The 20566-nt window shown below is 46.2% G+C and overlaps 1 protein-coding gene and 1 pseudogene across 8 annotated transcripts in view; one reads left to right on the top strand and one right to left on the bottom strand.

Annotated features, from left to right (window-relative positions):
* Positions 1-20566, top strand: part of Efcab6 (EF-hand calcium binding domain 6) — a 208314-nt gene that overhangs the window by 43732 nt on the left and 144016 nt on the right. For 7 of the 8 annotated variants that reach the window (XM_006521531.2, XM_017316792.2, NM_029946.4 and 4 more), the window contains one exon: positions 12576-12667. In XM_006521531.2, coding sequence (XP_006521594.2) covers positions 12576-12667 — 92 coding nt within the window. Of the gene's footprint in view, positions 1-12575; positions 12668-20566 lie in introns of those variants that run through there. The other variant, XM_017316794.1, reaches the window with a different exon arrangement.
* On the bottom strand, positions 554-978 carry Rpl31-ps22 (ribosomal protein L31, pseudogene 22; annotated as a pseudogene).

Below are 20566 nucleotides of genomic sequence, written 5' to 3'. Positions count from 1 at the left end.
CATGTAATCATGCCTCCTTCCTTCCTTCCTTCCTTCCTTCCTTCCTTCCTTCCTTCCCTTCTTCTTCTCTTCTTCTTCTTCTTCTTCTTCTTCTTCTTCTTCTTCTTCTTCTTCTTCTTCTTCTTCTTCTTCTTCTTCTTCTTCTTTTCTTCTTCTTCTTCTTCTTCTTCTTCTTCTTTTCTTCTTCTTCTTCTTCTTTTCTTCTTCTTCTTCTTTTCTTCTTCTTCTTCTTCTTCTTCTTCTTCTTCTTCTTCTTCTTCTTCTTCTTCCTTCTTCTTCTTCTTCTTCTTCTTCTTCTTCTTCTTCTTCTTCTTCTTCTTCCTTCTTCTTCTTCTTCCTTCTTCTTCTTCTTCCTTCTTCTTCTTCCTTCTTCTTCTTCTTCTTCTTCTTCTTCTTCTTCTTCTTCTTCTTCTTCTTCTTCCTCCTCCTCCTCCTCCTCCTCCTCCTCCTCCTCCTCCTCCTCCTTCTTCTTCTTCCTTCTTCTTCTTCCTTCTTCTTCTTCTTCTTCTTCTTCTTCTTCTTCTTCTTCTTCTTCTTCTTCTTCTTCTTTTTTCTGAAGGCAGTTCTGCAAGTTTATTTGACATTGAGCAGGTTAGTTCTCACCCACATTGACCATCTGTAGATTTTTGAATGTGGTAACAGGCGCGTAAGTTATCAGCGTGTAAAGCTTGTTTGGGGAATCCTCATCCTCGTTACGTTTTCTGCACTATGGAATGTTCCTTATTCCCTTGGCCCAGATGGCTTTATTGAGCCTGGTGTCAACGCGCACATCTGGTGTTCCCATTTCCTTCAAGGCAAACTTCTGAATTTTCTTTGAGTGCCCAAGGAGCACGCTTCTTGAAGCCCACGCCATGGATGCGCTTGTGAATGTTGATGGTGTATTCTCGGGTCACCACCTCATTGATGGCAGAATGGCCCCTTCTTCTTCTCGCCACCCTTCTTTGCAGGAGCCATTCTGCCCGGCCCAAGTTGGAAAGGGCCTTTCTTCCTTCTTAACCATAGTCTGGCTTCATGCTATGCTGGTGCTTTTAAAAGCCTATTTCATTTTAGAATGTGATGTCTACACCGCCCCCAGGCCGATTTGCATGTGGTTAACACAAGGGATGAAGTGTTATGAACACACAGTAGATGGTACATGTCACCTGGTTCTTGTTTCAGCCCCAGGAGGTCGTCACCTTTCTCCTGCTGACTTTATAAAAAAATGTGCAATTTAGTGGGGTGTGGTGGAACGCACTGTAACCCCAACACTAGGGAAACTAAGGCAAGAAGATCTCACATTCCAGCCTAGCCTGGGCTACATAGCCAGCTGGCAGCCAGCCTGGGCTATTGAGTGTTGTGACTTTTGTTTCTTCTTGTGCAGATTTCATGGTTCTTCCTTTGTTCAGTTCTGCCTTTCAGGAAGTGCTCAACCATTTTTAGTCAAAGTAATATTTAGTTCTATCTTCTTTCAGGCATTTGGTATTGTCCCTGTGGGCCACCACAGATCTCTGTTTTGAAAACATTCTGTTCTCTGTATTTTTCAGAGTGGATATCAGGCGTCTACCAATTCCCCAATCTACTAGGTTTCCCTTACCCTCCTGGGGTTGCTGTTGATCCATCATCTTCTGAAGCTGCCACTTTAGACACTGTGTTTTTGTTTGTTTGTTTGTTTGTTTTAAAGATTTATTTATTTTACGTATATGAGTACACTATAGCTGTCTTCAGACACAGCAAAAGAGAATATCAGATCCTATTACAGATGGTTGTGAGCCACCATGTGGTTGCTGGGAATTGAACTCAGGACCTCTGGAAGAGCAGACAGTGTTCTTAACTGCTGAGCCATCTCTCCAGCACTAGACATTGTGTTTTAACATCCAGCATGTCACATGGCTCCTCTCTCTGCTTGTTCGATTTCCCTCTTCTGTTTTTTTACTTCATTAAGCACAGTGGAAAGAGCTGCTCTCAAGCCCTTGCCTGGTTCACCTAACACGTTGCTCCTCTCTGAGTTGCCCCCACGGATGGTCTTATTTATCTGCTGAGAAGGGTTATATTTCATGGTTGCTCATATTTGAGTATGTTTAGGTAATGACACAGACCAGACTTCTGCAGTGAAAGATTGTGTGAGCCATACAGGTAGACTCTCTAGCAGCCACCTTAAAGGGTTAATAATGGGCTAAAATAGCCAGGTGGTGGTGGCGCATGCCTTTAATCCCAGCACTTGGGAGGCAGAGGCAGGCGGATTTCTGAGTTCGAGGCCAGCCTGGTCTACAAAGTGAGTTCCAGGACAGCCAGGGCTATACAGAGAAACCCTATCTCGAAAAAAAACCCATAATAATAACAATAAAAACAACAACAACAATAATAATAATGGGCTAAAATGAACTTCATGTCTTCTTTATTTGGTTGTGTGTGTGTGTGTGCATGACATGATAGAGGCCAGTGGACAACTGTGGGAGTCAGTTCTCTCCTTCTACCGTGTGAATCCTAGGAATTGAACTCAGGTTGCCAGCCTTGGCAGCAAGCCCCACTACCTCCCAAGCTATGTTGCTGGTCCAGGAATTAATTTTAATAGTGGCTTTATTCAATCATGTATGTATGAAATTGTTTCCTATTGTACCTTCTTTTAACATCCAAAGTCTTTAAACATGGTGTGCACCCACAGCTAACCACAGTGTCACAGACCTGACTGACTCTGACATCATGGAACTTATGCTTGAAACATTAGATTAACACCCCCGGTTTGCAAACACACTTGGACATTTTCCAATAACAGAACCAATGGAGTTTTTGATATTTAGGTTAATTAGCACTAAGTAAAGCAAGAAGCAGTCCATCACTTTCATTGACCACATCTCCAGTGCTCGGCAACCACATGTGCCGTGGAGCACATGGCTTCTGTGCATCCCTCTGTCTTGCCTGCACAGGGCAGAGCTCATGCCTTAGTTTAGATCTTTGATGTTCAGCTGGATCGCTTTGACGTTTGTGCACACGTGGTCCCCTGAGGTCAGCTTGACACTTGGACTGATCTTATAGCTAGAAAGCCAATGTCTTCCCGGCCACCCCCTCCTCAGGTGCTGTAGTCATTTTTGCTTCTGCATATTTCTGGTCCCATAGGCCAGAAAGACAGTTTTCTCTCTGTCTTGTTAAATATACTATTTTATTAATTATTTGGGAATTTAATATGTACATAATGTATTTTGATAATACCCACCCCTAGCTCTCCCCAGCTCCTCCCAGATCCATCGACCTCCAACGTCACATCCTCCCATCTTCTAATAGCCCCTAAGTCGAGTCCATGCTGCCCACACACTAGTGAGTGTGACTTTCCACTTGACCGTGGTTGACTCACAACTTGTCTTTCCCTCCCCATGTGCCACAGACTGGCCCCAGCTTCCCAGCTGGGAGTGGGACCTCATGGGGCCCATCCTCCTCCATGCCAGAAGGTTGGCTGGCCTGATCATGCACAGATGTGCTTCCATCACGCTGCCATGAGTTCATGAGTGCAGTGGATCTGTCATGTTCAAAAGAGCTTGCTCTTCTCTGCTCCTCTCCAACCTCTGGCTCTTAGGAGATTTCCATTCACCGCCTCTTCCACTATGGCCTTTGAGCTGTGTGTGTGTGTATAATACTGTACATATCTCTGTATGTACTAGTGTTTGTATGTACACATGTATGTGTGTATATGTGCATATGTTGTACTTATTGTATATATGTGCATGTGTTTATGTGCATGTGTGTGTGCACATACATGTGTATATTGTGTGTGTGTATGCATGTGTTTGTGTGTGTGTGATATAGATGTGCCATTTGTAGATGAACACTCCAATGGCACTTACTCTGTTCACTTGGAAAAGAGGTCAAAGTGCTTGGTTGTTTCTGCCTTACCCACCATCCACTGCTCAGAGAAACTTCTCTGATGAGGTCTGTGGGTTTAGGTGTACCAATTTCAAGAGCAGTTTGACACAATGTGCATTTATCAGAGTAAGATTGCTCCCCTCCTCCCAACCCCCATGGGTTTTAGGTCATCTGTGCTGAGTAGCAACTTTGACCTGGCCTGAAGCTTAACACCACTGAGAACTGGAAGCTCTTCCCCCACCCGCCCCTTGTAGGGTTCAACTCCCTCTAAAACCTACTTTCCCCTCTTCCCCAGAACTGTTGGTCTGTCACAGTCACAGCCTTGTGTTTTGAAAACAAAGTCATGGGCAAGTTGAGTGTAGCGTGCAGAGAACATCTTTTTCTTACGCCATTTGAGAAAAAGGTGCGTGGTTACCCACAGGTGTTGTGCCATGGATTTCCTTCAAACCAGGGCTGTTGCCCCATCAACCACAACCCAGCCTCGCCTCATTACTCCCAGGCTAGCCTCAGACAACACTGCATTTGCCCCAGGCCCACCCTGTAGGTCCAGGTCACAGTCAGCCCCTGCCCTTGGTTCTGGTACCCATTTGATCCCTGTCAGTCTGAGCCAGTTCCCCCATCTTTCCCTGACTCTGCCTCTGGATATTGAAGGAGTCCCTGTGTGGGTTTGCCTAGGGTTTCCTCGGGAGCCTGCATTGGCTGTGTCTCCATGGCTGTGTCCCAGCAACCTCCTCCTCTGCTTAGGCTGCCCCTGATGCCATTGTGTCCGGGAGCTGCTGACGCTCGCCTTGGCCACTTCAGAAGGGAAATCTGTCAGGCTTTCCAGGGTGTGCACTTTGTAGTTAATATTCCATGAGGGAAACTTTGAGATGAGTAAATATTCCGCTTCTCATCTGACTTTCAATCTGTTCACTCTCTGTTTACATATTCGCAGGGACCTGAGGTCTCCTCGTAAGTGGGTTACGAATCATTATTTATTCACCCCAGTGTTTAAAATCATCCCTACTCAGCCAGCAGGAGCCCCTCTAGTCTGCTTTCCACAGCCTTGGACACAATTCCATTACTATAAGGATTTGTTTGCTTTCTGTATCCCCCTTGCTTGAGTCCTAGAATCGGATGACTCTCAGGGTCTCAGATCTAGAGACGCTAGAGATGCTAGAGCAGGTCTCTCCAGAGCTCTGCTAACTGTGTGTGAATGGAGTAGGATGCCAGGAGGCCAGGGTCTAGGCAGCGGGTGGCTCACATCTCTGGGAGCCAACACCAGAACCTTCTCTGTGGGCACAGCTCTAGGAGTCCATTGGTTCACACGAGTGGCTCCCTGTATTGACAGTACCTCCATTTCTATGTGACACAAAGCCCATGTCTTCAGTTCTCCGCCAGCATTCTAGGGAGCATCTGCCCCTTCCTTTTCCAGCGTTATAGCTGCCTGCTCAATGAGTGAGGAATCTGGACTCCATCATCCTTAGCATGTTTCCTTGCCCTGCCTTTCTGTTACGTGGCTCCTATCCCCAGCACCTGTTCTTGGTTTTGGAGGCTGCCCCACTTTTTCTCAGGGTCTTCCTACAGCAACCTGACAACAGAGGGCGTCACATGCTGAGCCAGAGAGACTGGCTGCTGTCTACATTTTTAATAGCAGCTTAATTAAGATCGAATGTATATGCCCTGAATACCTAATGAGCCCGTTCTCGTTAGGAGCCATCCTCCCCGACCCCTTCATCTACTGGGAGCGACTTAATCCACTCACTGACACTGAAGGTGCCAAATGTTTATTTATTTATTTATTTTTATTTTCCTTTCTCCCTTCCTTTCTTCCTTTTTTTCCTTTTTGCCAGTGGCTCACTGTATAATCCCTGTGTGCCTGGAACTCACTGTGGAGATGCAGCAGGCCTTGATTACCTGCCTGCCTCTGCCTCCCAGGTGCTGGGCTTAAAAGGAATGTGTGACCTTACCTGGCAATGTGGAACATTTCATATAAATGGGGTCACAGCCTGTGGTGGTTTGAGTATGCTTGGCCCAGGGAGTGGCACGATTAGGAGGTCTGACATTGTTGGAGTAGGTGTGTCTTTGTTGGAGGAAATGTGTCACTGTGGGGGTGGGCTTTGAGACCCTCCTCCTAGCTGCCTGGAAGATGTAGACTTCTCCTAGTGGCCTTCAGATCAAGATGTAGAACTATCAGTTCCTTCTCCAGCACTGTGCCTGCCTGGACACTGTTATGATCCCACCTTGATGATAATGGACTGAACCTCTGCACCTGTAAGCCAGCACCAATTAAATGTTGTCCTTGGTCATGGTGTCTGTTCACAGCAACGAAAACCCTAACTAAGCCACAGCCCGTGTGTTTTCCAATACTAGGGCTACTTTCACTTGGCATGAGCCGGGCTCCCCTGTGCTGTGCTGGGCAGCACTGACAGCCTTTCTGTAGCTGTCTGCCAGGCCCCACGTACGCATGTGCCAAACTCCCCAGCCTTTGGGATCTTCAGGTTGCTCTCTAATGGCTGTGAATATGGCCGTGATGAACACTGACTTACTCTCTTGGGGACCTGCTGAGGCTGGGGTGGCTCTAACATGGGAATATTTCTGACATATGAAGGCCATTTGACCTTGTAAACACTGGGTGTCTCCTCTGCAGCCTGATGTGTGACAAACACTTTATACCAAAAGGAGAATTAAAATATAATCTCTTGTCTGGGCCTGGTGTTGCACACCTTTGATCCCAGCACTCAGGAGGCAGAGGCAGGTGGATCTCTGAGCTCGAGGCCAGCCTGGTCTACAGAGCCAGTTCCAGGACAGCCAAGGCTACACAGAGAAGTCATGCCTCAGGAACAAACAAACAAACCGTGTATTGTTCTTTTTTGTTTGTTGTTTGTGTTTTATTTTTTTTCTTTTTTCTTTTTGTTGTTGTTGTTTTTTTTTTTTTTTTTTTGAGACAGGGTTTCTCTGTGTAGCAACTCAGAAATCCACCTGTCTCTGCCTCCCAAGTGCTGGGATCCGTGTATTGTTCTTATGGCCACAGTGTGATGTCTGTTAACAGTAGAGACAATCTCCCCAAGCTGAGCAGCTATGCAGGAGGAGAGAAAGTACAGAAACCTCGGCTTAGACATGTCGTCAAAAGCAACCATTTTCAGAAGAAGTTATTGGGCACTGGGTGACCTTTTCAAAGAGAAGATCCTGGCTCTCTCCCCCTAGCATCAGGCACACTTCCTCAGGGACCCGTGCTCAGTCACAGGGGCCCAGGTCCTGGGAAGGAGCTCAAGTGTGGTACCTGGGCCGAGCTGAATGAGTGACACCCTTCCTCCTCCGTCGGTAGCACGGTTGGAAACTCATAAAACCAGTAAAAGATTTCATAGTCATCTGCCTAACGTGTCAGACTAGAGTCTCAGAAGCCGTCTGTATATCCTTTAGCCCTAGTGTTCTTTTGGAGAGCCACATGAGGGTGCTTTAATGTTGGAGCATCCTGGCCTTTGGGGCGGCCCGCTCTGTGCTTCCATGAGGAGCCTCTGAGTACGAACATGGATTCCTGCACCCGACCCCTTTCCCCTGTCGAATCTGCATCCACCTGTGGAGGCAGGAGTTCAACCTTGGCTGCCTTTTTCCATTGTTCCCTGTCTTATTTTGGGTGACAGGGTTTTCCACTGAACGTGGAGCTCGCTGATTGGTTAGATTGGTTGGCTACTAAGCCCCATCACCTACCTGTCTCTCTGTCCCCTCACCAGGGGGATCCAGGTACATGCCTCCATGCCTCGTCTTTCCGTAGGTGTGTGGGGTCTGACCTCAGGCCTTCTTGCCTGTGTAGCATTTTAGCCTGCAAGCCATCTCCTCAGCCTAGGCGTAGGCCATTTAAAGAACTAACAAAATCTTGTAAGCAAATGGGTTTCAGAGAATGAAGTTCTGTGCGGCCCCTGTGGTATTCTTACAGAGAGAACGAGGCTGTGGAAATTCTCAGCCAGCCAGACACAGATTGTGTGTGGAACTCCCTCATCTCCAGCCTAAGAGCTTGCTTCCCGCAGTCCACTTGGGTGTGGATGCTTGTGAATCTTAAACACTTGTAGCAGGTCCCTAAATCCCGAAAAGCTCAGTGCTGAGCGGAGCCTTCCTGTCTCTGTCCAAGGAGCTTAGCTGTCGACACCAGTCATGGTAGGCTGCATCTGCAGTCAGAATAGAAATGTACTGTCAGGGACTCTTGAGATTATTGAAGCCTTTGTCCAGTAGGATGTACAATAGGATGGCTCAGGCTCTGGAGTGGCAGACCTCTGGTTCTGACTGGCAGCAGCACCATACAGGGTGGCCATGAACTGTGGAAAAGGACTCTGAAGGTGGCTCAGGGTGGCTCCTGTCAAGCCCTGAAAGTTGTCCTAGGCCCGTTTATTGGGTGTAACCTGGCAAGTGTGTCTTCTTTCTTCTCTCTCTCTCTCTCCCTCCCTCCTTCCCTCCCTCTCTCTCTCTCTTTCTCTCTCTTTCTCTCTCTCTTTCTTTCTCTGTGTGTGTGTGCTTGTGAAGACTAGAGAAGAGAACTTTAAATGCTGTAATGCTGCTTCCCAGGCACTGTGTACCCTGTTTTTGAGACACTTATTGGCCTGGAATTTACCTCACTGGCCAGGCTGGTTGGCCAGTGTAGTGTGCTAATCACCGGGACCAGCCCCTCTCTACCTTCCCGGCACTGGGATTATAAGCACGTGTCCCCACACTTAGCTTTCTAAATGTGGCTTCTGGGGATTGAACTTGGGTCCTTGCAAGTACTTTACTGACTGATGCCCCACCCCCACCCCACCCCCAGGTCCCCTTTTTCCCCCTTTTATCTTATCACCCAGAATATTCAATCCTGAACCCTACATCTGACACCAGCTTGCCCATCCTCTGTCAGGTTAGAAGAGCTTTGACGTACCTGCTGCTCTCCTGTCCCGCGAGCACGCGCAGCATTAGAAGCAGCAGTCACAGGTGCCCCCGTGCAGGCAACGCTTCTCCTCAGGCATGCCATAAGCCCACATCCCTCTGGCCTCGTTTCCTAGTTACACATGTTTTAAATTGGGAAGAGAAATGTATCCTGTGGGGAACACTGAGATAACCACGCTAGGCTTTGCCACTTCAAGGCAAGGTAAATACCAACTCAGCTGTGCAGTCTCTGGAATCATTAGCTGTGAAGGATGGTGTGTTACGTTAACCTGGATGAGACTTTAATAACATATTTCTCTTGGTTGTATATAAATTCTAGATCCATAATCCTTCTTGGGTAATTATCTTCATTTTAAAAAGTTCAACTTTGTATTAGAAATAAATCTGAACCTAACTGAAAATTTCCCTTAAGAATGATACTAAAAGCATTCATGGCACAGGAATCCTTAGGTCCCTCCTCGTTGAGCTGTCTGAGGCACAGCCTTCCCCTCACCTTCTTCTCCTGGAATCTCGTGTGTACATGCATGTGCGTGTATGTGCATGTGCGTGTGTGTGTGTGTGTGTGTGTGTGTGTGCGTGCTCGTGTGCGTGCACTCATTAGCAATACACTCAACATGTGCACGATGTGCCTATTTTTACAAGACATTTATTTTTATAATAATAATAATGTGTATGTGTGTTTGCCTGTGTGTATGGTTGTCTACCGCGTGTGCGCCATGCTTGTAGGGGCCAGAGGAGCGCATCGGATTCCTTGGAACTGGTGCTGCATATGGATGTGAGCCACCATGTGTGTGCTGGGACCTGATCCTAGCTGAAAGAGCAGCCCAGGGCATGGGTTTTTATCAGTAAAGATTTACTGTACAAAACCAGATCTTCACCATGCTGTTCCACACACGTTGGTAGCACTCTATTGTCACGTTCATCCCCCATCACTCATAACATCCCTCCTTCTTCTGTGCAGTCCTCTCTTTCATCACTCTCTTCTACACAGCAGTCCTCTCTTTCATTCCTTCCTTCTTCCCAGCAGTCCTCTATTTCATCACTCCCTTCTTCCTGGTATTCCTCCCTTTCATCCCTTCCCTCTTCCCAGCAGTCCTCCCTTTCATCCCTTCCCTCTTCCCAGCAGTCCTCCCTTTCATCCCTTCCCTCTTCCCAGCAGTCCTCCCTTTCATCCCTTCCCTCTTCCCAGCAGTCCTCCCTTTCATCCCTTCCCTCTTCCCAGCAGTCCTCCCTTTCATCCTTTTCCTCTTCCCAGCAGTCCTCCCTTTCATCCTTTCCCTTTTCCCAGCAGTCCTCCCTTTACTTTCACATGTATTATGTTACACTTAATCTCGGCCACAAGGCTGAGAAATGACATGTCTTTTATTTTTAAGTTTAGGCTGGCTCTATGAGGAAGCATGTTTGCTATGTCTGCCGGCATCTGGCTTACCTCACCTAACATGATGACCTCCAGTTCTATCCTTTTTTTTTTTTCTGAGAATGACGTAGTTTCATTCTTCAGAATGAAGAGTGTATGTGTAGGATGCACCCCTCGCTTGGTTATTAATGTTGTGGTGGTGAACACAGGTGCTTAAATATCTCTGTGGTGTGCAGATTTAGCATCCTTCATTATGTACGCAGGGGTGGTACAGCTGGATTACAGGGCAGTTATGTGTTTAGTTTTTGTAAACACGCCACATGTTGATTTCTGTGATGCTTATACTAATTTCCATCGGCCTTTTAAATTCTTTTAAATGACCAGAGTGGGATAGAAATACATTGGAGATGAGCTATGTCATTTAAATTTTTAATTTTAGTTGTGTGGGTGTGTGCGAGTGCATGCATCTATCTGTGTGTGTCCATGCCAGTGTGCAGGTACACGTCCATATATGCATATGCAGAGGTCAGAGCAAGCTATCAGCGTCTTCCTCCTTGGATTCCCTCTTTATTGCCTTGCAACAGGATCTCACTGATCAGGACACTCACTGTTTTGGTCTGGAATGGTTGGCCAGGCAGCTCTTAGGATCTACCTGCCTCCAGTCCCAGTGCTGGGGTTATAGGCATGTGTATCTAGGCCTGTTTTGTTTTTGTTTTTTGTTTTGTTTTTTGTTTTTTTTTTTTTAGGTATTTTTGATTTTTCTTTTTTTTTTTTTTTAACATTGGTGCTGAGAATTCAAACACAGGTCCTTCTGGTTGCAGAACAAGCACTCTGACCCACTGAACCATCCATCCCCTGTGGCCCACATTGTAGACCGAATTTACATTTCCCTGATGACTAGGGAGGTTGGGCATGTATTGATTTGTATATTTATTAGCCACTTAAACTCTTGAGAGCATCTTGTTCCATTCATTCACCTGCTTACAGATATTTGTTCCATCAGTATTGAATCTTTCAAGCTCTTTATATATGCTGGATACTAATCCCCTGTCAGATGATTGGCTGGCAGAGCTTTTGTCCCGCCACATGCCTGCTGCTTCTCTCTGCCCATTGGTCCTTTGCTGCAGAGCTGCTTTGCCGGGTGTGCTGTGCTCCCTGTGTTGCGGGTACTCTCAGAAAGCCCTTGACTGTGCCTGTTTCTTTGAGCATTGCTCCTGCATTGTCCCTCAGGGCTCTCAGAGCTTCACATCTCACAGTAATGTCCTCCATGCATTCAGTTTCTGTGCAGGGCGAGCCAGGGATCTAGTCTCAGTCTTCTGCCTCTGGCTGTCCTGTGTTTTCAGAGTTAGAGGAGGCTGACATCTCTTCAGTGTGTGTTCCTGGCTGAGAACGAGCGAGCGGGTGACTGTGTGTAAATGTCCTTCCGCGTCCTTCAGACTGTCTTATTCCTTGGTGGCTGTGTTTATGTCAGCACCATGCCAGGTTTGTGGCCATGGATCTCCAGTATAATTTGAGTCTTTGGTACTTCCATATGATATTTAGTTTGTTTTTTGTTTTTGACTTTCTGTGAAGAATATTACTGGAATTTGACAGGGATTGAACTGACTCTGTAGGTCACTTTCAGGAGTGCAGCTTCTTTTGTGAGGTTAATTCTTTTCATCGGTGTGCATGGGAGGTCCTTCCTATTTTCTAGTGTGGTCTTCAACACACAAAAGAACATTTCATTTTCTGGAGAAAAGTCTTCGAACATCAAGGAAGTTGATAGTCTCACAGTTCTTCATTCTGACCTCAGGACATTTAATTCTTAACAACAAGGACTAACTTCTCACATAATCACAGTGCAGTGTCAATCTCAGTCGATTAAATCATTTTATTTAATCTGTAGTTCATGCCGACTCACTTGATCCAATAGTAACTTTTATAGAACGTTTGAGCCAGTGGGATGGCTCAGTCGTGGGTTAAGGCGCTTGCCCATTATCCTAACAACTTGAGTTCATTCTCCGGAACACACATGGTATAAAAGAACTGATTCTGACAAGCCATCCTCTGACCTCCCCACCTACACTGTGGCATGCAGTCCCTTCTCCAAGAAATCAATAACCACCATTAGAAATTTATTAGAAAATAGCTTTAAATAGAGACAGTTTCTGCCTTGAAACTAGACGAGCATCTCTGCCCTCCACTCAGCTAACAGTTACACAGATGCACAGGAAATGTTTCCCCCGATTCTGCTTGATTTCTATGTCCATGTTAGATTTATCTCAGGTCAAGAGTTTGGCAGTGTTGTCAACACATGTTGGCTTTTCCATGGATACAGACTAGCCTCGCTCCTTGCATTCTGAAGCCATGTATGGATTCTGACTCCTAGCAAGGACCTGCAAATGTCTAACAGTGTCTTGGCATTACAACATTACAGACACGGGGACCTGCTGTGCTGTCTGTGGCTGGGGTCTCAACTCTCTAACATGTTGTCGTTCTTCCTGTCTGACCGTAGATCCCGATCAGCAGCTTGGGTAACGTGCCGTACCTTGAATTCCTCTCCAGGTTTGGTGGTGGAATTGATATAAACATCAATGGTATAAAGAGGTAAGCCTTTTTCTCTCACCCATATTAACACTTGATATTTGAAATGATGTATAGTGTCAGGACACAGGTCATTAGAGTCAGGCCTAGCAATACATCTGTATCTGTGTCTATATCTCTTTCCTTTGTCTCTGAGACTGAGACTTGCTGTGTATCCTATGCTGGTCTTAAACTCATAATCCTCCTGCCTCAGCCTCTTAGGCGCTGGGGCTTTTGGTTTGCACCACCACGCTTGGCTTATATCTGCATCTCTTTAGAAAGCACATGGGCAGAGCTTATTTGTGTAATACTTAATGGATTATTCCTGTCAGAATTTTATTTAGAAGGAAGAATAAGGCTGTAATAGAACATAAATATAGCCAGTAAAGTCACGCTTAAAATATTTCTTGTATGATGTATTTTAAATCTGGAAATAACAGGCTTTAATGCCAGATTTGAAAGGCATTGTCTTTTGTACATTTTTGTGCCATTCACTGGAAAGCGAGTGTTTAGTTGGATGGAAGCAGGATATTAGAGGTGTTGTAAAATCACCCCAGTGCTTCAGGGCTTTAGCACAAATGTGGGGTTCACAGGCTCACTGCAGCCTGTGGGCGCTGCCACACAACATTCAATGATTCTGTCAGCAGGTTTGGGTTTCAGTTTATGGTTTAGAAAATACTGTCTTAGTAGTAAGAAAATTCTGCCCTGCCTATCTGATTCTGCAAATAAGCCTCATTTTCTATGAAGTGTCACAAACAATTGCAATAATTAAATTTGGGGCTTGGAGCGATGACTCAGCAGCTTATGAGCTCTTGCTGCTTGTCTTAGTTAAGGTTTCGTTGCTGTGAAGAGACATCATGACCACGACAACACTTATAAAGGAAAATATTTCATTGTGGCTGGCTTACAGTTCAGAGCTTTAGTCCATTGTCATCATGGTGGGAAGCATGGCAGCATGCAGGTAGACATGGTGCTGGAGATGGAGCTGAGTGTTCTACATCTTGATCAGCATGCAGAAGAAGGGAGCTGTGTTCCACCATGGGTGGAGCTTGAGCATAGGAGACCTCAAAGCCCGCCCACACTGACACATTTCCTCCAACAAGGCCACACCTACCTAATCAAGGCCACGCCTCCTAATAGTGACACTAGTTATGGCTAAGCATTCAAATGCATGAATCCATGGGGACCATTCCTTTACAAACCACCACACTGATCTTTCCAGAGGACCCGAGTTCAGTTCCCAGCACCCATGTCAGGCAGCTCATAACTGCCTTTAACTCTCATTTCAGGGGATCCAAAGCCACCTTCTGGTCTCCATGGGTACTGTATTCATGGGCACAGACACACATGGATATATACTAATACACATAAATAAAAATAAAAGCTATCCTGTGCAGTTAGAACCTTTCAGTATTGCACTTTAAAAGTCACAGTTGAGTCCCTATCTCAATCCCTTCGCTTAGGCACAAGTACCACTGTAACAGAAGGAAGGGGTGATGGGGAGCCGGGAGCAATGGGGAGCCTTGGCTGACAGGGGGCTGGGGGTGGTGAGGATCTGTGACCCTTAAGACTCTTGTACAACATATTGCATATGCTGAACACACTGAACTGTGTAAATGGTACAGTGGCTCTCTCTCTTTTTTTTCTTTTCTTTTTGTGGGAGTAAGAGATTGAACCCCAGAGGCCTCACGCATGCCATGCAGGTGCTTTATCCACTGAGCTGTACCCCCAATTCATAAAGACAAATTTTATGGCCTTCCCCCTATTAAATCACAATAAGAAAAATCTCAGTGAAAAAAATAAGTGAAATCTCAGAAGTTCACATGGTCACCTTAGTTCCCTGACTGGTTGGTATTGCTGGGTGTGGAGTGTGATGGAAAGAAGTTGGTTTTGGGGTCAGAGCCTGGGGGAAAAGATGTTTTCATGCTAGTAGGTTCTTATTCTCATGGGACTAGATCATTTACCTTCAGGAGTGGGGCCAGGATGCTCTCAGGGTCCTTCTTCCATGTGTGCCTGTTCCTCCACACACACCTGCTCTTCCACTTTCTGCCACTGGCTGAAAGAGCACAAGGCCTTCATTAGAGACCCTGGCCTTCCAGTTCTTTAACCAACTCCTTAACACAATTCTTTTCATTATAAATTGCCCAGACCTGGGTATTATGCCACAGTACCAGAAACATACTAATACATAGTGCATGGCTGGGAGGCCTCGGCACTCTGTTCCATGTTGAATAAGTCATCCAACTGTGTGCTTTCCCGTCATTCAGAAGAACAACCAGTGCTATACAGACTATGTCTAGTCTCTTGACCCATTTATGGATAATATTGTTGGGTGTACCATCGCCTATTTAAATAGTCTTTGTTTAAAACAAAAACTAAAAAGCTGTTTAGAAAAACCAAAACAAATAAAAACAAACAACAAAAATCAAAACAAAAAACAAAAACCAAAACAAAACAAAAACCAAACCCTAAAGAGCTAGAAAAACAGAAAGCAAGAGATCTGTGTGTGCATCTTACTATGAAACCTTAGACTGATAATTTGAGATGAGAAGGACCCGAAATTATTTTCTTCACCATAAAAGGCTAATGATTTAAACTCGATTTGAAAGATGCTGTCTTTCTGTGAAGCTGAATCCTCTTGATGGTAGGAGACCATGCATTCTGATCAAGTCTCATCCCACGGATATGGCAGGTCATGTACCATAAACAGCATTTCTATGGAACACAATGAAAATGCTGGATAAAATGTCAAATATATATACAGGCATTTTAATGTCTTAGTGTGCTGTCAAGAGTAGGACTCCTTGAAGAGGCCAAAATAAAATAAAAATGGGAATCCAGAGAAGGTTACTTTCTGTACAGTTGACTTTGGTTCTATGGGCTTTGGCCAAGTCCTAGTGAATTCCTGTCCACTCCTAGTGAATTCCCATGCTCAGTTTTGTTGTCTATCTGAAGTAAAGAAGACAAGAGGCAAAGCCAAGTGTGCTACCACAGTGGGGAGACCCAGAGAGAAGAGCCTATTGGTAACATTGCTGCACAGTGGAACTTGGGATGCTGGGAACTCAGGATGCTGGGAACTCGAGGAATAGACTTAGTAGGTTGGTGACAACAGGGTAAACACAGCTGAACAGAATACCAGTGGCCTGGAAGGCAGCTCTGACAGATGTAGGGCAGAAAGACACAGAGAGGACAGGCACAGGACAAAGTTTGGGAGGAAGAGGGCACTTGAAATGGCTCTTCCAGGAAGATCTGTCCTGCTTTGTTCTGTGTACCAAGATACACAGCCTGGGTAATCATATGCCTATAACAGGATACACAGCCTGGGTAATTTCTAAGCATGGAAATTATTGTTGAGAGTTCCAGAGGCCAGGAAGTCCAAGATGTAAGCCCCTGCACTACAGGGAAGGCAAGGGGTGGGAGTACCAGCTATCCGGTCATGGGTTACTTCTTTAAGCCCTTTGGTGGTGTAGTACACAACACCAAAATCTGGAGGGGACATTCAAACTGTAGAAATGGAAGGGAGTGGGGAGAACACACAGACAAAGAGAGACAGAGAGAGTGCACAGGAATAAAGAAGCAACAGCTGGGACGCTCAAGCCAGATAAAGACAAAGAATGTTGGCATCTCAGAGAGCACCAGCAAGATGGCTCAGTGGGTAAAGGCTGAGTTCAGTCCCTGAAAGGAGAGAAGTTTCTCACGAGTCGTCCTCTGACCTCCACATGCATGATGCGGGGGGAGGGGGGGGAGTAAATTAATCAATGTTTAAAAATCAGAGAAGTACAAAGGCAGTGAGAGAGCACTCATCAATCCCAGAGTTCTATGCAGTTGGTAAGAATGAAAGCAAGTCTTTCCCCTGCAGGGTGCAATACCGCCCTCTCTCCTTGCCACAGTGCCACAGTGTGCCCAGCAACTGATGCCAGAGCTCGATGCCCATTACTGTGGTTGTCTGACTGTGCTGGAGAGTTTTATGCTAACATGACCCAAGCTAAAGTCACCTGAAGGGAGGAAATGTCAACTGAGAAAATGCCTCTGTAAAAAAAAAAATGGGGCTGCAGGCAAGCCTCTGGGACATTTTCTTAATTAGTGATTGATGGGGGCAGGGCAGCCCACTGTGCGACTGTGCGTGGTGCCATCCCTGGGCAGGTGGTCCTGGGTGCTATAAGAAAGGAGGCTGAGTAAGCCACAGGGAGCAAGCCAGTAAGCAGCGCCTTCTCATGGCCTCTGCATCAGCTCCTGCCTCTAGGCTCCTGCCCTGATTTCCTTTGATGATGAACAGTGATATAGAAGTGTAAGCCGAGTAAACTCTCTCTTCTCTGTTGCTTTTTGGCTGTGGTGTTTCATTACAGCAATACAAACCCTGACTAGGACACCAGCTTACAGATTTTTGATCTTAAGATGCTGTGCGCTGGTGTGACTAGGAACTGTCTTCTATAGGCTTATGAATGGGGCCTTGATTGACAGATGATGGGCTTTGGGGAATCGATTGGATAATGAGGACTCTGCCTGCATGAATGGGTTAGCCAGTGTTGGCTTGAGATCTGGAGTAGACTGTCAGCTTGTGATTAAACTTTGGAAGGTGCAGTCTGGTTTGAGGAACAAACTCATTGGGACAGGGCAGTATACCCTGTAAGCTCTCTCTACCCTGGCACTTTACTGAAACTCCTCTATGTTACAAGCTGCCATGGGCTGAACAGACTCTGTTCTACCACTTGTCCCCTGGCAGCTGGAGCCTCCATTTCATCACTGCAAGGAGACCACTAAGAAGATCACTAAGATTACGTGAAAGTTGTGAACATGCAGTGGGGGCCACGTGATCACATGTGGTCTCTGAGTCCCAGTCTTCTGCTAGCTAAAGGTGTGTGGTACAGCTGTCTCGTGATGCTGGGCAGCGGGGAGTTGCTGCTTCTGGTCGGCTAGGGATGAGCCACTCATGGTCTGCAGCATGCCTCGATGCCTGCTCTGGTGGGGGATAGGCTTGGGAAGGCTGTTGAGTGGAGTTCTGATACGTCCCATGCCAGGAGTTGATCATCCATCACTGGGAACTGCAGAAGCACACCTTTGCTTCTAGTGTTCAGTCCAGTGTGTGTCCAGCCAGGTTCTGGACGACTTTATCCATCTCAACTCACATAAAGCCAGGGGCAGCTTGCTGTTGCTGCTTAACTTCCAGTCATGGGGATGCAGCAGCAGAATAACAGCTCAAGTCTCTGCTGCGGAGGAGGTGGGACTTACTGTGGCCACAGTAACTCCTTCCTGGAGAGACAGTTGTGGAGGCCACACTTCATGCACTGGCATGCTGAAGAAAGACTGTTTTACATTGGGGGCTGGTGAGATGGCTCAGTGGGTAAGAGCACCCGACTGCTCTTCCAAAGGTCCAGAGTTCAAATCCCAGCAACCACATGGTGGCTCACAACCATCCGCAACAAGATTTGACTCCCTCTTCTGGAGTGTCTGAGGACAGCTACAGTGTACTTACATATATTAATAAAATAAATCTTTAAAAAAAAGACTGTTTTACATCACTTCTCTCCTGCCCTGTCCACTCTTGCTGCATCGAAACCTGCCACATATAAAAATGACCACCGGAGCTCCTGGGTGTCCCGTGGCAAGCTGACTAGAGTGGAGGCCCCATCAGGATGGGATAGTTTGCCTGTAGATGCAGTTATAACCCTTGGGTGATTTAAGTCTATGCTACATTCAAATTGGGGGATTACTGTCTCCAGTGTGGGAGAGCTTGTGTTCTCTAATATGGACACTGTTACCATTCATCCTACAGAAACACTCGTGCAGTGATTTACTAAAAGAGAGGTAGTGTTAACCTTTCTTCCCATGGGTTTATGGGGGGTTCAGGGGAACTAGCCAGAGCCTTGCTCACACTAGGCAAACTCTGCCGTGAGCTACATGCCCAGCTACGATGAGCCAATACAACCACTGTGATTGCGTCTGTGTGGTGACTGATCCACATGGCGTTGGCACTGTGCTGACTGGATAAATTGTAATGGTCTTCCACGTATAACACCACCCCGATCTTGGTGATGTTTAAAAAGCACTCTGAGCGCTACCTTTGACGACTAACCACAGAGTTCTGAGGAAGTTTCTGGAGTATAATCCTTACGTTGAAGCTGAATTCCCTATCAGGGAATAGGTCTCATGGTGTGGGGTTGCTTCCCCACTCAGGCAACCAAGATTCAAATGGATGAAGCAGGCAGCATTAGCAGAACACAGATTCAAAGGGCAGATGGATGCATACTTGGTTCCAGGGAGGTAGCCTTGCCACAGAAGACGTGAAGAACAAAGGCTGAGAGAAGTGGGGCTTGCAGGGAAGATGGGCTGTTTGCCGCAGAGGCCACAGTTCAGATCCATCAGGAGAGGGGCCCGTGTGGAGGAAAGGAAGTCCGCTATATGAGCATTTCTTGAACTTGAATGCTTCCAAGGCCAATTCAGTCTGGGCAGGTGAGATGGAGCTAGTACTTAAGGTGGAGGAAGGACAGGAGTAGGTGACACTCGGGTTCCTATAACACGCTGTCTCAAGAAAAAAAGGGAGTGGGAAACATGTTACAAAATAAAGACTTGGGGCCAAGTAAAAATAGTTTAAATTTCATTTGTGAAGATGGGCAGCTAATCTGAGATGCTGGCCCAGCAGTATAGAAGAGGCCAAAGAAAAATGATCAGGCTGGAAGGCCTGAGGTTTTAGGGACAGTACAGAAAACAGTGACCATTGTGACACCGAGTAAGAGGAAACAGGATTGGCTGGACAAGTGGCCCCAGCATGTCTGTGCCTTCAATAAGAGGTTTGAAGTTCGAATACTAGGCGGGAGACAGAGTGGATGGACTGAGTCAGAGTCATCTGAGCGCTGCCTGTTTCTGACAAGAGTGCTTTAAGTCTATACATAGAAGTCTTACATCTGTACATTGTGACCGTTAGGCCAGCTGAAAGACCATAGATGCAAATGTTTAATTTCCAGACAGGGGGAAAGGAAATGATTTTTTAAAACATTTAACCTAGAAATAAGAAAGGAGAGAGAAATCTAGAACAAGTGGTAAAAATAAAGAGCATGAAGCAGATTGTCAGCCCCAAACTCTTATGTACGGCATGTGTGATGTAACAGGGCATAAACCCTCAGGTAAAGGGTGGAGACTGCAGGTGGGATAGAGCCCAGCTACTGGCTTTTAAAAATGAAGATAGCTTTGGTAGAAGGGTAAAGAGTTGAGGAGAAAAGATGGAAATCCTCTCCCCACAGAGAGTTAAGAGTAACTGCCGGTTATAGGAAACGTGTGTTATAAGACTTAATCAGTGTAAACGTTTTGCTTAAAAAACAAAGATTGACTCTGGTTCCAGTTAGGGAAAACCTAGGTATAGGCACACAGAAAGGGGAAAAGAGGAAGGATTTTAAAAGTTGTGCTATTCTATGCTCCTTATCGATATTTATTCTTTAACTCTTATGCACATCCTATGAACAGTAGTTTTCATCAACTGAATATGCCACTAAAGCCGTCTTAAGCTTGCATTAACACAGTTAACACAAAATTGGGTTGCTGACCCATCCTGACTTTAACGTGGGCACAGACCTGAATGGCTCTCAGCACTGGCTTCCTCCTACACACATAAAGTGATGTGAGATGCTCCAAGGACCTCACTGTCCCTCAGATAGAAGTCCAGATTCCCTTTTATGGCCCACAACACCCCACGGTCTCCTCCACTGTCTCTAAACTTCCCTTGTGTGTCTTTAACCCATCCACCTAGCTCCAACTGCTCAATGCTGACTCCTGTGTGCTGAGCACCTGTCCCAGGGATGCCTGATGTCCCCTTTGTGTGGCCAGGAGAGCTGTGGTGTCCTTTAGCTCAAGGGTCTCTGGTCACATGACACCTGAGCACAAGCCTCTTATTATCTTCACCCCAAAGATTACCCATTGTCCAGCCTCCAG

The sequence above is a fragment of the Mus musculus genome, chromosome 15 (assembly GCF_000001635.26).
Source record: "Mus musculus strain C57BL/6J chromosome 15, GRCm38.p6 C57BL/6J".
In the NCBI taxonomy this organism is placed as follows: domain Eukaryota; kingdom Metazoa; phylum Chordata; class Mammalia; order Rodentia; family Muridae; genus Mus; species Mus musculus.
Note: the sequence above shows the minus strand (reverse complement) of the source record. Positions and strands in the feature narration are given on the sequence as shown.